The sequence below is a fragment of the Frankliniella occidentalis genome, unplaced genomic scaffold (assembly GCF_000697945.3).
Source record: "Frankliniella occidentalis isolate FOCC.00 unplaced genomic scaffold, Focc_3.1 Scaffold150, whole genome shotgun sequence".
NCBI lineage: Eukaryota > Metazoa > Arthropoda > Insecta > Thysanoptera > Thripidae > Frankliniella > Frankliniella occidentalis.
Window position 1 is genome coordinate 125,756 of NW_026267277.1, and position 16,231 is coordinate 141,986.

The 16,231-nt window shown below is 52.3% G+C and overlaps 3 protein-coding genes across 5 annotated transcripts in view; 1 reads left to right on the forward strand and 2 right to left on the reverse strand.

Annotated features, from left to right (window-relative positions):
- The window catches only part of LOC113204275 (alpha-1,6-mannosyl-glycoprotein 2-beta-N-acetylglucosaminyltransferase), a 22,077-nt gene extending 14,091 nt beyond the window's left edge, over positions 1-7,986 (reverse strand). For 2 of the 3 annotated variants that reach the window (XM_052271127.1, XM_052271125.1), the window contains exon 1: positions 7,774-7,986. The gene's annotated coding sequence lies outside the window, so the exon portion shown is untranslated. Of the gene's footprint in view, positions 1-5,708; positions 6,039-7,773 lie in introns of those variants that run through there. The other variant, XM_052271126.1, reaches the window with a different exon arrangement.
- Positions 7,987-8,045: 59 nt separating this feature from the next.
- On the forward strand, positions 8,046-9,786 carry LOC113204294 (protein TEX261). Its single transcript, XM_026419412.2, has 5 exons — positions 8,046-8,272; positions 8,499-8,578; positions 8,670-8,891; positions 8,986-9,097; positions 9,183-9,786. The coding sequence occupies exons 1-5, from the start codon at positions 8,203-8,205 to the stop codon at positions 9,296-9,298; spliced, it is 600 nt and encodes a 199-aa protein (XP_026275197.1). The 5' UTR covers positions 8,046-8,202; the 3' UTR covers positions 9,299-9,786.
- Positions 9,787-9,949: 163 nt separating this feature from the next.
- Positions 9,950-13,059, reverse strand: LOC113204293 (sulfite oxidase, mitochondrial). Its single transcript, XM_026419411.2, has 11 exons — positions 12,776-13,059; positions 12,355-12,530; positions 12,191-12,265; positions 11,798-12,103; positions 11,559-11,718; positions 11,279-11,465; positions 11,071-11,202; positions 10,811-11,003; positions 10,495-10,698; positions 10,239-10,411; positions 9,950-10,153 (listed from the first exon to the last, which is right to left on the reverse strand). Exons 1-11 carry the CDS (start codon positions 12,817-12,819, stop codon positions 10,025-10,027), a joined length of 1,779 nt encoding a protein of 592 aa, XP_026275196.2. The 5' UTR covers positions 12,820-13,059; the 3' UTR covers positions 9,950-10,024.
- Positions 13,060-16,231: the final 3,172 nt, after the last annotated feature.

The window sequence follows — 16,231 nt, forward strand, 5'->3', positions numbered from 1 at the left end:
GGCATCCTCCTCCTCCGGCGTCGACTTGTTTGGCCGTCATAATTCGTCGCTGTGTAAAGCGGCCTCACTGCCTCCCGGAATAGCAGCTGGATCCGATAACAGGGCGCGAGAGCCAAAGTCCCTCGCCAAAGAAGCAGAGACTCGCGCGGCGGGCGTGGAGGGCGGGGGAGGGGGGAGATGGAGGGGGAAGGAAGCGGGAATAAGGGAGACTTAACTTTGCCGATTTCGTTCTTCATCCTCCGCTCGACCAAGGAGTCCCATTAGCGCCATTAGCACGACGGAGGTGTCAGTGCCGAGAGGGGAGAGAGGGGGGGAAGGGGAGGGGGGTTGCAATAATCGACACGGCACTAGGCTGCTCTAAAGCCCGCCGGCCCGCATGGCACACGGCGCTGTCGTCCCAAACTACAACGCACCGCCCATGTTCGTACGCCCAGAGGATGTTGTGTTCAAGCGGGCCCGGGGCGAAAGGGGAGAGGGGGGAGAGGGGAGGAGGGGGGGTGCGCTACCCACCGCGGGATGCGCGGCTAGCCGCAAGTCGCTTGCGTCCAGCCCGGCGCGGCGGTGTGGAGCCCTGGCCGTGGTGCGGCGCGGCGCGCAGGCAGGCGGTTTCAAATTGCCTCACGTAATGCCTCGACAGCGCACTTCACCGAGAGCATGGGGCCGGGCCTGGGGCCGGGCCGCTCAAAGCTAGGCTGCTCTCGGCGCGCAATGAACGTGACTAATATTGCGATATTAGCGAAGGGGCAAAGGACCCTGCTGCACAGCGGGGAGGAGGGGGGTAGTGGGAGGCATCGAGCCGAGGGGCACCGCCTGGCTGGAAAATCGTTTTGCGTGGGGAATAAAAAGAGTGCATGGGTGAATGTGAATGTATGAGGGCGAGGGCGAGGCGCGGCGGGGAGCAGCTGCAACGCAGCCGCCCGGCCGCTCCGCCCCGGACCGGCGCGGCGGAGGAAGCAGAGCCCCCGTCGTGGTTAGAATACTTTCCTCCAACTTTTCTGCAAACATAATAAACGAGGTCCGCAAAAAATAAAAATATAGAGGGCGAAGGGGAAGAAGAGCAAGTTGGGGAGGGGAGTCCGTTTGTGAGCATATAATTATACCAGCGAGGCCTCATGCGGTAGTTGTGCTGCACACGGCGAGGGGAGGGGGGGCTGAAGACTTAGGGTGGCTCGAAACCACGGAAAGGTATATACAGTACACAGCACCATGTGGCTAAAGGATCGTCCAGAAAGTACGTCCGTTTTTCACAGTTTCCTTGGCGCCTGCGAGACCCCGGGTAGGCCACTCCGCAGTACACGTATGCGCCGTAGGGAAGATGTTGCCTACCTAACAGGCGCTGAGAGCTTGCAAGGGCTTCACTTGGGGTGTTGTCATCGTAACGGCCAATGACGGACGTACTTTCTGGATGACCCCTAACCCCGCACACATCCGTAGTTATACTGTACCGCACGCACGAGTGTAGGTGGGTTGCCTACTCGCTCGGCTGTTAGGCCCCGTGGACAAGGCTGATGATAGGCAAGCCCGCCCGCACTCGTGTGTGTGATGTGTGATACGGCATTACTGCAGAGGTGAGCGGAGTTAATCAGGCCCTTGGTATGCGGTTGTTGCGACATTAATCAATACGGGAATTTTGTTTCACCAATGTCTTCCACGCAGGAGTCGAGACCGTTAGAAGCGACTGTCTCCTCAACCCGTCCCTGGGTACCGCACACCCCGCCCCACGGAGGGCAGGGCCCCCCGTCTAGACCCAACGCCCGGTGCCCCCGCTCCACCACACCACAAGTCGGCGGCGTTAGGGACACCGGCGGCGGAGAACCCGGGATCCCGAAGAAACTCAAGATGCACTCGACGCTGTTTGGGGGAAGACTTAACGAGAGGCGGAGACATCTTGTGATGTCTCGAGTGAGCCTCGGCGTCGTTCTTGAGAAGCTCGCGGGCCACGTTCTCCTTCAAGACGAAACAGTGCCGCTCTCTGTGTGTGGAGTGGAGCAGGCGGAGCAGGCGGAGCAGGCGACTCCCCCCGTGAACACCACGACGAACGCCACACCTCCTTGGGAGGAGCGAGAGAGCGCGCGACACCGCGAGGCCGCCGGAGCCGCGGCGTGACGAGGCGATGTGCTCCTAGTTCTGCCCGACCAGCACGGCCGAGAAGCACGGCGGGTACACAGTCAAGAGCCGCCATCAAATTGTCAATCATCCGAATACCGTAGCCGGCCGGTCGGGCCCGTCCGAGCTGGCCCGCCCCGCAGTTTTCAAAAGAACTTATTTTCTCCTCTCTTTTTTTTCGGCAGGGCAGCCCTACTACCATTGCGCCGCTGAGCCCGCCGCGCCACGCCACGCCACGCGTGGACCGGTTAGTCAACCCTCGCGGTCCCACCGTGGCACCATGGGCCGCCCGGTCGCCGGCCCGCCAGAGAGACACGTCGGTCGCCCGACCCTCCGCGGCCCCCGGACGCGGGACGCACCCGGGGGCCCCCACGCCACAATTCTTTTGGCAGCGCCGGCCGGCAGCAGCAGCGGCAGTGTGAATAAGAAGACGGATGACGAGCGCCGCGGCGGCGGCCGTGCCAGCGGCTGTGCTGTGAATAATCGGCACGCAACGGTATGGAGAATCAGCCCGCTGTCACGCGCGTGGCCGAACAGAACAGGCCCCCGGGCGCCGCCCCCTCGCCGCCCCTCCCCCCTCCAGCGCTGCGAGGAATACGTAATACTAGAGAAACAAGCGGTGCCGGCAGCCGCGGCAGCAGCAGCGGTCCGGTCACACCGCGGGCGCGCATACAGGCATAGGTGGTGGGAACACCGTGCAGGACAGGGAAGCTGCGGGCGCGCAGATGGAAGCAACAATCATCATAATACCTCCACAATAAGGAAGAGAGAGAGAGAGAGGGAGAATTGTAATAGAAACATCTGTAAATAAGTTTCGATGGCGATTTCTCTCTGCCCCCGCGCCGCTACTTGTTCCTTGGTTAGACCCTCGAAAAGAATCGAAGTTCCGGCCGGCGGGGCGGGACGTTCGATGGCCTTCATGCCCCCTGCCACGGTTAGCGCCGGCGCTGGCGCCCCCTTGGTGCCCTCCGCCTTCCCCTTGCTGTCCCCGCCGCCGCCGCCGGCCAAAAGGTCCTCGGACACCACCAATCGATGAGGCGGCTCTACGCTTGCTTTGGCTCGGCTCGGAAGGTTACCCGCCCACGGCACGGCGCGGGCGACGCCACGCGTAAACACTACTCGGCACACGACATCGCGTCGATAAAGAGAGCGTTCCAGCGTCATCGAGAGCCTTCCGGAGGGAAAGGGGGGGGGGTGTACCCACCATACCCACTCACCCCTAGCCGAGCGCCGCCGCGTGCTGTGCACCCGTTAGCATTGACCCTGTTCCCCGCCGCCTTTGAGCCGTGCCGCGCGGCGCGAGTTCAGCGTCGGTATTCCCTTTACTTCCCCGAGTACCTACCTGCCAGTAGCACTGCGGGTCTGGCGCGGGGTACGGCCGCGCCATTCACCTGCTCCTTTGCTCCGCCTGTCAGCGACTGACGGTCAGTCCGTCTGTCTGCCCGCGTCAGTCAGCTTCCTGCGCTCAGCTGATCCGCGGTGAGGCAGGATAGGAGAGGGCCTCGCCTTGCCTTGCCCTGCTCCTGCGCGGCCCCGCTCCAGCTTTTTACGAAACGCGGAGCGGCGGAGCGGGAGGCAGGTCTGTGAGGGTAACAGGACTGACATCGTGTATAGCTCGGACGGACGTGGCGCTCACACACACACACACACACACTCGCGAGGGTTCCGTTCGCGCAAACGCCACATAACCGTCGTCGTGATGCTCCCGCTCTAGGGTCTGGCAGGATGGACCGAAGCAAGCAGGGCTGGATCGGGAAGGAGAGGAGGGGAAGGGGGAAAAGAACTTTGATTTAAACGGCGTGGCTGGCTGGTCGGGTCAGTCGCCTTGGCACGGGCCGCGAGTGGGCGGCAGACGACGCGAGCGAGGGCAGGTGCACCCATGTGCGGGCGGGCGCGCTGAAGCATCTCCTGACCGCGCAGCACCCAGGCAGAACCCGGCAGAACTTGCCTCCGTGCCCCCGGGCATGCAGGACGGCCCGGACAGTTGTCACATTTCAAAGTCAGTCCGTGACGCGGGACCCGGGGTGCGCGTACGTTTTGCAGCCGAGTGGGATGTTGGACCCGACAAGTTAACCCGACCCCGCTCCCCGCACCCGCCCGCGCAGCCGCAGCACGGCTCACCTCAAATGGCCCCAAAATGTCCACCCGGACCTGGGACCCGGCGGTCGCAACCCCCCTCGGGACCCCAACCGGTGCCCCGCTTCCCCTCCGGCAGTCACGTTCTGATATAAAGCATTGTCGCTTTTTTGTCACGTGACGTGCCACTGTTCCCACCGCACACGGCCGAGCGGAGGGGCCCTGAGGGGGGGGGGGGGCAACAAAACACGACAAAACGCGTACTGCCTGCCGTTGGGGAACTAAATCACGGCCCCCTCCCCCTCCCCCCGCGGATTAGCGGGCGCCGCGGCCGCCGGATTGGAGCATTAAACAGCCGCGCCCGGACCCCCGTCGCACCGCCCCACCTGACTAACGTGTGCGCGCGTACGCGCATGACAGGTCGTCAGACTCTGCTGTGTCCGCTGGGCAGGGCACTGGCATAATTGCCCCCCCCCCCTCCCCCCGCGGCGGAGGTCGGCGGCGTCGCCGCGGCCAGAGAGCGGCGCGAGGTCGGTCAGCTGGTCGCATGGTCACGGGTCGGTCACAGGCCAGCAGGTCGCGCGGGAGCTTCTGCTGCTCCTAATTACCCCCCGTGTGTGTGTGAGAGAGTGTATCGTGCGTGTGTTTGTGTTAGTGGGTCCGGGGCACACGGACTCGAGACCGGAAAGGGGGAGAAAATCAGCGCGGCCGCTGCAGCAGGCCAGGTCGGGCTGGTCGGGCTATGCGGCAGGCGCGGCGAGGAGTGGAGCACGGCCCCGACGACGTCCTGGCCCCGCGGCGCGGATCTCGTGCGGAGAGACTGGCGTGGCCGCGGCGGGGGTCACTGGGACGGGTCACACGATTGGGAGCGTCCGAAATCCGGGGACACGATTTGTTTATCGAGGACGGCTCGGCTGCTCCTCGCCATGTCCCCGTCCCATACGCTGCGCCGCGCCGTGGCGGTGGGCTCTGCGCGGCGTGGTGTGCGAATCTGTTATTTTTGGAACGCACTCGCGATGCGGTGGGCCGCCGCCGCCCCCCATGTTTCCGCCTGCTGTTGCTGTAGTGTGCTTGTCTGGCCCCGCCGCGCCCCGCCCCGCGAGACGGGCACACGTGCCTGGACGGACAGCCCACCTGCTCACGTGTCACGGGGCGCGCGGACACAGCTCGTTCCCAAAGAGAAGAGGAAGAAGAAAGACGATATTATTGTTTGCCGCTCTGAGTCGCAGGCAGGCGGGCCCCGCCGCCGCGTGGTCTAGTCTGCATGTGACAGCTCAGGTGACGGCCGCGACCACAGCTCCGGCCGCTCCGAGCCGCCCACCGCGGCCGAACAAGGAGTTTGAGTGCGCTGCCGCGGGGCGGGGCGGGGCGGGGCGCGGGGACCTTCCCCAGCGATTTGGCGCCGCCACACTGACGAGCGGCGCTCTCGACACGAACTCCTCGAACCTCGCCGCAGTCAAGCACCGCGCCTCCCCGCTCGCTCCCCTCGGCTCCCACCGATCAAGCTACAGCGGGGGATTTCTCACCTGACTGCTGGGCGGTTATCACGGGGCGTTGGTGGGCCAGAAGCGCTGAACAGGGGGTGGTTGAACACGAGCGGTGGACGACGCGTGGTTGACACAAAGCACTGGTCAACGGGGCGAGTGCGCGGGCGCCGTCACCCGGAGGGGGGCTCCGATGACAACAACGCGTGTGACGCGTCGCGACAACGCCGCCGCGGGTGACGAGGGAATGCCTGCCGACGCCGACGCGAGGGGCGGCGAGGAGGCGGTGCGCGCCGTCAGCGGCGAAGCGGCTCTCCCGGCGTGCGAGACGCGACTGAGCTCAGAGCAGCGCGGCGGGCGAGGCGAGGCCCAACTGAGCCGAGGAGGGACTCAACTCAAACCGCCGCGCAGCGAAGCGCCCCCCGCCGCCCCACAACCACGCCACACCACAACCGCACGGAGCTGAGTGTCTCTGTTCTGTTTGCCATGGCCTATGTGTGTTTCGGTGTGCGTGCGCTCGCGTGATGCGCGCACCGCTCCGGGGGAGCAGGCCGCTCCAAACCTGTCAGTCAGGCCGGGTGGGTCAGTCGGAGTCCGTGGCTAGGTCAGTTCGTCTAGTCGCGCGGCCACGACACGACAGCGTGCACGCACCCTGCCAGTCGGGGCTGTCGGCGCGGCACAGGTAAGTTCTCTCTCAAAGACAGCCAGATAACAGAGCTTTCGTGGCTGACCTCAGGCCGAACCACCCGTCACCGACAGGAAACGCGGACGACACCAAACCGGTTCATAAGGAAACCAAGGAGACGACAAAAATATTAACTTAATGCCGCATTTGAAATTTTGAGGGAAAAGGGAGGGGGCGGAACGCTACGAAAGCGCGAAAGTTTGCCATATGGCACATACCACTGCACACAGCCGCAGGGTCGCCCTTCGGCCAGGTGCAGCGGCGGCCGTGCAGCCGTTGACCCCGCCTGAGTGGTGCAGTACAACGAGGGGTGGCAAGGCGTAGCAGGGCAGGTCAGTGGTTCGTGGCGGCCGAAGGGGGCGGCCCGAAGTGGGCAGCAGAGTGCGGCCCGCCCGCCTCACTTATTACCGTGCTGGATAACGCTGGCACTATACTCGCAGCAACGGCGGCAAAACCAGCTCGCCGAGGCGCCAAAACTGGGCCGAATGTGGGAGCGCAGGCGGTACGTGGGGGAATGCAATGCAGAGGTGGGCGGGGGTGCAGAGCAGTGCAGAGGCGCCCGGGAGGTAGGCAGACCCAACCACCACGCCTGCCGAGCGGGCTAGGCGTGCCGGGCGCCTGCGCGGGGGGCGAACACCTGATCGACACGCCAGAGCAGAGCGACCGGTTCTAGAGAGTGGCAAATGAGAGGTACACCCTGCCCCATTTCAACGCGCAGCTGGCGCGCCCCACTACTTGTCGTTTCCCCAATGCATTATCACCCCATGCACTTGACAACCTAACGGCAGCAGCACAGGACGCCGAAGCTGGCAGGCCGGGTTTATTGCAAAACTTGCAATATTTATTGATGGAGAGTATTAGTTTGGCTTGGGTCCACATTCACCTCGCAAAGACACCCTCTTTTGCTGAAATTTAGTCCGCAGAATAGAAAGGTTACAGATCTGCGGAAATAATTTTATTTTGTAGCCCAGTTTGATAAAATTTCATGCGTATTGGTTTTCAAAAACTTAAAAACGATGCTGTACAGTTAGTGCATTGTAAATAAAGTCAGATACTGTAAGAAAAATATGTTGGAACTTGGAAATTGAGAAATGAAATTTTTCGCAACAATGCATGGCGTAATAGAGAGTGATTTGGAAAATTCTTGACAAATGTGTTGCTCAAAGGAAGGAGACGCTCACCTTTGATAATGTCTAATTATACTTGACAATACAGTTAGATATTGTTGGTCCATATCTCTTCTATATTAACGCATCAGGAAATTTCTGGCAATGACGTTACGAAAGATTCTATTAACTGCTATTTGAGGTAAACGAATGGTAAACAATCAAAAACAGAACAACTGTGTAATTACTGTGACGTGAAAAAAAATGTTCAGGTTATTAGCTAGTCCCTTCTAATCAAAATGATGAACATACTCACCCACTTCATTTGAGTCGGACCATGGCGTTTTGAGATTCCATATTACAAGCTGAGGAGGAGGATGGCAATTGATGAAGGTGAAATCACTGACACCGTGCGAGTAACTGATAACCGATAATTTAGGAAGGAGGACAAACTGTTTTTATTTACCACTTCAGCTCAAGCAAACTCGTCGACTACCCTTCGTTCATCACTTGTTTTCTTTTCTGCTACGAGACCACTAGAGCGCTCTACTGGCCTGAGGCTCAACTACAGAAAGATAGACAATTTAATGAGAAATTCAGCCCCACGAACAACGCACGGCCCGTCAGTCAATCAATCGAACTGTTTGCTAATTTTGTTGCAGAAATTATGCCGATTAGAAAAATTGAAGTGTAATACCATTCTATTTTTGGAACATAAACTGCTTCTGACAGGAACAGGAGCAATATGTGGTTTTTGTATCTTTTAAGTTATGTGGCATTTTTGGTGCAAATGTTATTCATCGTAATATCTATAGGTAAGGTTACTGTACTGCTTGTACAAATGTACCTGCCACGAAAAATTGTCCATTCACTCGCTGTTCACTTTGTTGCATTTGCTCCTTCTTTAACTCCATTATATTGGACAACTCCATAATACTGGAATAAATCCCCATTGCTTTCTATTAATCATGAGATATTGTCAAGTTTTAAAGTATGACGTCCCTAATTATGTTTCTTAACATTAATACATTTTTATTACAGCTGCAGGTCTCTATTATCTGGCAGAAATCGTTGAAGAATACACTGTAGCGTCTAAGAAAGTAATTTGGTGGATGACAATTGTGAGTATGATCCTCACCAGACTTATCTCTCAATGACTTCTTTAGTGAAAATACTGTTATCAGGTATTTATTTTTTATCTTCTTATTTCAGGCATCATTAATAATTTATACATGTTTTTTAATATTTGAAGACTTGCCTCTTTCAATGAATGCCTGTGGTATTCTGGCGCATCTCACTCACCTTTTTATATTAAACTCCTTTCCTGTTGTGGTGTTAAGCTCTCCGCAATTTCTTTTGGCTATTGTGATGTTAGTTGTCAATCATTACCTAGCATTTAGTTATTTTGGAAGCGTCTATCATCCCTTTTCTGAGGTAAGCTACCTAGTTATGCTAAATTTTAACAGCGATTTGTGACTTCTTACCCTGAACATTTGACCTCCTATTGTTATTTTTCTTTTCCCCCAAGGTAATAGGATACTTTACCTTGTGTCTGTGGCTGGTCCCATTTGCTCTTTTTGTTTCTTTGTCTGCAAATGAAAATGTCCTTCCCACCCATGCTGAGACAGCACCTCTACTTGGTAAGTCTTCATTTTTTAATATTTTAGAACATACGTACCTCTCAAAATACTTATTCTAACACTTGCGGTTTCCATTATTTTATAGACAATGATGTTGTCAGCAATTATTTCTCTAGACGGGGAAAGAAGTATGGACTCCTTACCTTCTTCAACTATGCTAAGGAGTCAGTTCTGCCTCAAAGAAATAAAAAAGTTTTTTAATCCTAATTCTTAAAATGAAATCTACAAACTTTGATACTAGGCTAGGCAGCTTAAGCTAAGAAACTGATTTTTTTTTAAGCGCTCTCATGATTTTTCTTCTTTCCTTGAGTCAGGAAAACAATGCTTAAAGTCGCTTAAAGTACGAAGTTCCAACAATTTTTGGAGTCTTTTCTATGGCTATGGCTGTGTTATGTAGTTAATCTATGTATCTATCCTTCCAAGAGCTACATTTACTAGTCATAAGATGTATATTGTTCAGATGTGCTGTATATATTAGGTAAAAAAACCTTCCAATAATATTTATTTGTAATTTGAAGTTGGTAATCGAACACTTTGAAACTCATCTGTTCATGCTCAAGCTCAAAAATTTTAAAAAATGAAATAATTAATACTCTATGTTAGTATTCAATGTATCTGCAGTTGAAGAACTGTCCCTTAGCAAATTTTGTAACTTCATACAAAAAATAAAATTTCCTTTCAATCCTGTACTAGCTTATGAATTATCTAACAATATTATTAACTCCTTTTTATACTCTCAAGGTTTATTGTATAGTTTTCTTTAAATTTTCAATAAATCTCCACCTTAGACAAGTGCATCTCATTTTTACTTCTGTGTGAATGTAGGTACATTAACATAAAATTATTCCAAACTTCAATGATCTATAAAAACTTCTTTCTTTTATGGTAAAAAAACCTTCCAAAATATTTACATGGATTTAAAAATGGTCAACTTGCAACTTGCACACGAATTCTGTGATAAGCATTCCCTAGAACCCCTCGCAGATTCCAAATATTGGCAAATGTTTCAGGCTGAGTATTGTAAGCTGAGTCAACGGCTTTGGCCCAAAGTTCAACCTAAAATACATTTTAAACTGTACATTAGTTCATCAAACATAATACCTAATTGTAAAAGTTTCCAACAATTAACAAGAAAAATTACCTCTCTGACACCTTGAGGAATGGGTAAATCAATTGACCATAATGACCAACCCCAATGGTGAGGTTCCTTACTGCTATCCTGAGCAGTTATATTTGCTGAATGCCATGTTTTTCCTGAATCAGCTGTGACATCCACTCTCACAATTCTCCTTCCTCCACCAGACCATGCATATCCTTTAAGTGATATGGAAAACAATCCAACTTCAGAACTGATTACTTATAAAGTAAATTCTAACTTTTACTCATAACTTACTCACCTTTCATGTTAAGGGAGCTGTTGGAATTCAATTTAACAACAGATCCTGAATCTGGAGAACAAATAGCGGAAATAACGGGGAGTTCTTGAATGGCTGGACTTTTAGAGAAGTCTACTGTATCCCAGTCCACACTTGGATTAAATCCTTTGTAATCATTTTGCTGCCAGTGGGAATCAGACTCTACGTCACTCACTATGATACGACCTATCAAAGACAAATACAGCTCACAAAAAATCCATGTGAAAAGATATTTCCATAATGTACATTGTTTGCTCTCAAGTTTTAAGGAGTAAAATACATAAAACAGCCTCCTTACCTAACCATTTTACATTGCGAGCACCAACAGTTCCTGGCACAACAGCACGAATGGGAAAACCATGGTCTTTTGACAAAACCTCGCCATTCATTTCATATGCTAATACCACATCACCTTTGGGGTCAATAGCCTTGTTAAATGGTATTGATGCTCCATATGGTACATTAGAAACATCATGATCCAGACCTTCAAACTGTTAAAAAATATTTTGCCTCTGTAGTTATTAATCTGCAGTTTAATGAGATATAATTGCATCTTACCTGAATGTGTTGAATGGATGGGTCATTTTCTTTAACCCCAATGTAGCGAAGAATATCACTGAGTCTTGGACCAGACCAAGTTGCATTACCAATAGCAGCGTGTCCCCAGTTCAAGCCTTTCACAGGTTTTATCTACAGAAAAGGTGACCAAAACTTATGAGTTTTTGAAATAAAAAGAAATATATTAAAAACATGTGCTTTATCTTACCTCAGTCATTTCACCTCTTCTGTTTCCCGCACACATAACTGTAGCAGTCACAGTCACCTGTTCGAATTTGGTTTTCAAGTCATCGAGTGAAAAGCTATAGTCTTTGCCTTGAAAGTGTATTTCTAATTTATAATCATTCTCCGAAATTTCTGGCACAGGTAAATGATTGCGGACATAAAATAAGTCACTGAGTAAAAAAAGAAAAAAAGTTGAATAGAGAAATGAATTGAATAAAAAATACAGACAGTACATTAAATAAATCTATTGACTATTGACTCACACTGGAGTTACGAAGCTCTCTGTAAGAAGTGTTGGAGGTGGCTCAGCATTAAAAGGTTTCTTGGATGATGGCTTTAGAGCAGGATGTCTGATAGGGTCTCTTGCATATGGATCTTCCATATTCGCTGTGGCCTCAGCTGCCTCTGCAGGCGATAAGTTGCCTGAAAGAACAGATCTTGAAAGATTATTCGGGTTCTGCTAACAATGTGATACAGTTTTAAAAAGTACACTTAGTAATACCAATTCTGTATTTTTCAAGGATGGCCAGAACATTAGGATTTTTGTGAACTCCATACAGCATCCAAAATGGTTCAACTGATGATCCTGCAGCCATAGAGATTTTTTCAGATCCTCCTGGGTGTTGAGGTATGAAGTCTGTGATGTCATAGACTCCTTGTCCATACGTCACCCAAATCCTTTTCTCCATTGTTGTATGTTGCAATACCTCTTCAAGGGTATAAGTTGGTAAGTCTTCACGCTTTTCGCTAGGTACTGATTTTTGAGCTTTTTTGGGAGCATTTCTGGCAAGATTTTCAATTCGATGATCTGTGACAATATTGTAATAATAACTTACAATTTTCCCGACAGCAAACTTTCTCAATAAATTTGACAAATTATGGTGATATTACACACCTTCCTTCAGATTTTCCCAGACTGATTTACCCCTGAACACCTGATAATCAAGACTATCTTTGTCACCACTTTTTGCTGGAAAAAAAAAGAAGAAGATTAGTAAGTGGCATTCTGGAAATGGATTTCACTGCCTCAGTTTTATATTTGTGCATATTTTCTCTGACCTGTATAAACCTGATGAGCCAGGAGTCCTATACCCAAAGTGCCAAAAAGTCTCATCATAACGACTCTATTAAAATAACCACCACCCTGATTTTTACTTCCGCCATACTGGCGATTTTGCTGCTGGTTCTCCAGTTCCAAAACATGGAGAAGAGGATATATTCTACTGGCAGATGTTCTGCAAAATAAGTAAAGAAGCATATCGTAGAAATTCCTTGTCACTATACAGCAGTGAATAAAAAACACAATATTGATGTAAAGTCATTTGTTAAAGACATGAATAATAAATTCATTCTCTGGCAACACTCATAATGAAATACTTGAAAATAAAATCGACAGAGGACAAAAAGGGGAAAAGGTTAAAATCAAAAGGGAAACAATCTCTAATACAACACGCAAAGCTGACAGATAAGTTATTCTTACCGAAAACAGCTGATTTTGTGCGACCCTATCCTGTAGAGTGTCATGTTGCACGGAAAGTGTCACGACTCTCCTCACTTCAAATCCAGTGGCATGCCAACGACACACTTTTCCGGAACCAGCCCGGGCCAGATCTGGCGACGGCAGTGAACAGGTTTTCGAGCTTGCGTCATCTACATATTATTCCTGCGGCTTTATCATGTTTTCCGTGGCTCGTGGCTCGCTTGTCGCTTGCTTCATGATTTCGCTACCTCAACACAGCAGAACACATTGGTATTGGTCCCTGTTTGACATTCGGGTTCAGAAGCTGAAGCAGGGGGGTTAGTGAGCCTAACTCGCCGCCGGGGGTATGTGCGTTATGAACGGGCGATACCCCGCGCGCTAAAAGGGGAGGGGGGAGGAGGGAAGGACTCGTAGTTCTACTATTGGCCGCGAAGGGGTGGCTGCAGCACCGTCGAACCGGCTTGCCGGCGGAGCAGGCGAAGCAGGGACGTGAGTCACTGGAGGGAGGGAGAGCAGAGGAAAGGACGAACCACGCGGGCAGGGCCGTCTTTCTTTGTCTTTTCTTTTTGAGTCAGTCGGTGCGAGTCTGGCACGCGAGTCGGACGTGCGTGCGTGCGGCCGTGGTGCGTGTCGCGTGATGCTGAGCCGGTGTGAGGCGCGCTGCCGGCCGTGTTCAAGCAGTGCCTCGCTGTGACACTAGGTGTGGGTCATGTGCGAAGGGGTGTGTGTGTCGGAGTGAATGCTGTCTGGTTGGAATCACTTTTTTGGACACTGCCGTTTTCTTTCCGCGACGAAGATGACAGCGCTTCTCAGCTGTTTACTTGTCGGTAAGTTGTGAGTCGTTTTGTAGTACTCCCTTTCGTGACTTTGGAGTCAGCATCGCGGTGACTTAATCCGCCGCGATGTGTGGTGTCGAGATTTTTGATGTCAATCAATGCGCATGCAGCAGTTGAATGAAGGGCAGCAGGGAAGCTGTCGAAAGTCACACGTCCAACTGTCACATGCACATTAGTGCATAACGCCCCCTTCCGTCGGAACACCTTGCCTGAATAAATGCTGTAAAGTGCGTTTCCACTCATATTCTGAGTTAAGCAGCGGAGCCCGTAGTTGAACCTGGAACCCATCGACTGGAGCAGAATCACGCTGGGAGGCGTGGCGTGAGTGACTGTGTGTGTCCACCAGTCAGCCGCGGATCCATTTGAGGAACCGTGTTAATAAAGCGATTACCGCTCGGTCCAGCTGAGTTACCTGAATGGAGGGGGGCGGGGGGGAGTAACAGGCGAGCCTGTTCGGACCTGCACCGCTGCGCCTTGGCAACGCGGCGGCCGGCGGCCGGAGCCCAGTCCTGGGCTTAGCCATGCTTAGCCGAGCGAGCGGGCAAATACCTGTCGTCGTCGTCGTTTTTCGGTAGCGGCGTGTCTGCAAAGGGAATAAGAGAAGAAGGGTCCCCTTTCCAGCCGCACGCACATAAGCCGTGTCATACAGTGTCTCATTTGAATGCAAGCACGCCGCCCCGCCCCGCCGCGCTCTCAAGCCTCAGCAGCCTGCTCGCTCAGCCCTGCGGAGTGGAATGCCATGCCTGGCCGAGCCGGGTCGGGCCGAGTCGAACAGCAGCCATGGGATCGCCAAGTCAAGAGGAGAGGCTAAACCGTGATCGCGCCGGCCGGCGGTGTCCGGCGGTGTCCGGCGGTGTCCTCCTGGCGCGGGGACCGAGTGCTCGTGGTGGTGGACTGCAACAAGGTGCAGCGGAGCTGGCGGCGGCAGGGCTGCCAGCTAGATAAGCAACTGACTCGGGGATTAACTCGGCAAACAGCGCCGGGGAGGGAAGGGGTGGAGAGGAAAGGGAGCACACCGGGCACACTCACTCCATCGAGGGGACGGACACTGCGAGCAAGTTGAGCCCCCGACGCATTCCGCTCACGAGCAGCAGAGTGCAGTTTTCTTTTTGTAGTTGCCCCTCCTTTCTTTTTCACTTTTTATTTTCTTTCTTTATTAGTGGGCGGCCTGGCTAGCCCAGGACACGAAGGCAAAATAAGGCCTCATTGCGCAATAAAATTGTGTATGGCTGAATTTTTGTACACTGGTAGAACAGCTCCTCCCCATTCACCTAAATTTTAGTCCCCAGTCGGGAAACGTGTGCGATTTGAGATATTGAACAAAAAGGGCCTAAATGCAGGGGTTTGCGGCACTGGTCATAGCTCCCAAACTATTTGTGCTAGAAAGACGAGACAAGCGCCAAACTGTTCGGGATGAAACGTAGAACAAGATCCAATCATCAGAAGCCGCGATAAAATATTACCTCCGATCAAAATCTTGAGCTAAAGAGAAAACTGACAAATTTCCTTGTTCAATTTCGGATATCTCACATCATACCTCATTAACGGGCAGGAAAACGATGGGGAGGCCCCGACGAAACGTTGTGCGCGTATCCTTTAGCTAGACAACGATGTTTTCAAATTTGTCGTAGTCCCAACCGTTCGCCCTCAAATCGCCTGGAACTGGGGCCGTGCAGAGCCTCCCGGCGGCCCGCCGCTGCGTCCCGCCCACCCGCTCCTCCCCCCGCTCCGGGCAGCGGCTCTGTCTGTCTCTCTCGCACTCACGGGCCGCATAGGGATGGCGCGCGGCGCTGGGCGCGTCAAGGAGCAAAACTAAACATTTAATTTAAAGCATTTCAAAAATTGCTACGCGAAAAAAAAAATCTGTGTCGTATAGATACTCTTGTCTATTACCACATATCCGAAATCCAGTCTTTGGACTTTCACCGGAACCAAGTGGGACGTGAATAATAAGAAAATTTAGCCGTTTTCTTTTAACTGTTGCCGTGGGTGAACGGTTCGACCAAAACGTGTCGCGAATGGTGCATTTTGTTCGGATAAGTACCTGTTTAACACATTAGAAAGGAAATAAACACGCGTTTTACGATGATGGCATACAAGTCTACTTTATTGTTGATTGGGAATTTTACAAAATATACAAAATCTTTAAGCCCTGAGGAGACCGTAAAACGCGTGTTTATTTCCTTTGTCATGTGTTAAACAGGTACTTATCCGAACAAAATGCACCATTCGCGAAACGTTTCGGTCGAACCGTTCACCCACGGCAACAGTTAAAAGAAAACGGTTCAATTTTCTTATTATTCACGTCCCACTTGGTTCCGGTGAGAGTCCAAAGACTGGATTTCGGATATGTGGTAGTAGACAAGAGTATCTATACGCCACAATTTTTTTTTTTCGCGTAGCAATTTTTGAAATGCTTTAAATTAAATGTTTAGTTTTGCTCCTTGACGCGCCCAGCGCCGCGCGCCATCCCTATGCGGCCCGTGAGTGCGAGAGAGACAGACAGAGCCGCTGCCCGGAGCGGGGGGAGGAGCGGGTGGGCGGGACGCAGCGGCGGGCCGCCGGGAGGCTCTGCACGGCCCCAGTTCCAGGCGATTTGAGGGCGAACGGTTGGGACTAC

Excerpts from the sequence above, each read along its gene's own strand:
- LOC113204294 (XM_026419412.2), top strand. The coding sequence starts at position 8,203 with ATGTGGTTTTTGTATCTTTTAAGTTATGTGGCATTTTTGGTGCAAATG. Across the intron at positions 8,579-8,669 it reads TAATTTGGTGGATGACAATT|GCATCATTAATAATTTATAC; the intron begins GTGAGTATGATC and ends TTCTTATTTCAG. Across the intron at positions 9,098-9,182 it reads TGAGACAGCACCTCTACTTG|ACAATGATGTTGTCAGCAAT; the intron begins GTAAGTCTTCAT and ends ATTATTTTATAG.
- LOC113204293 (XM_026419411.2), bottom strand. The coding sequence starts at position 12,819 with ATGACACTCTACAGGATAGGGTCGCACAAAATCAGCTGTTTTCG. Across the intron at positions 12,104-12,190 it reads CTGGGAAAATCTGAAGGAAG|ATCATCGAATTGAAAATCTT; the intron begins GTGTGTAATATC and ends ATATTGTCACAG. Across the intron at positions 11,719-11,797 it reads CCTTGAAAAATACAGAATTG|GCAACTTATCGCCTGCAGAG; the intron begins GTATTACTAAGT and ends CTGTTCTTTCAG.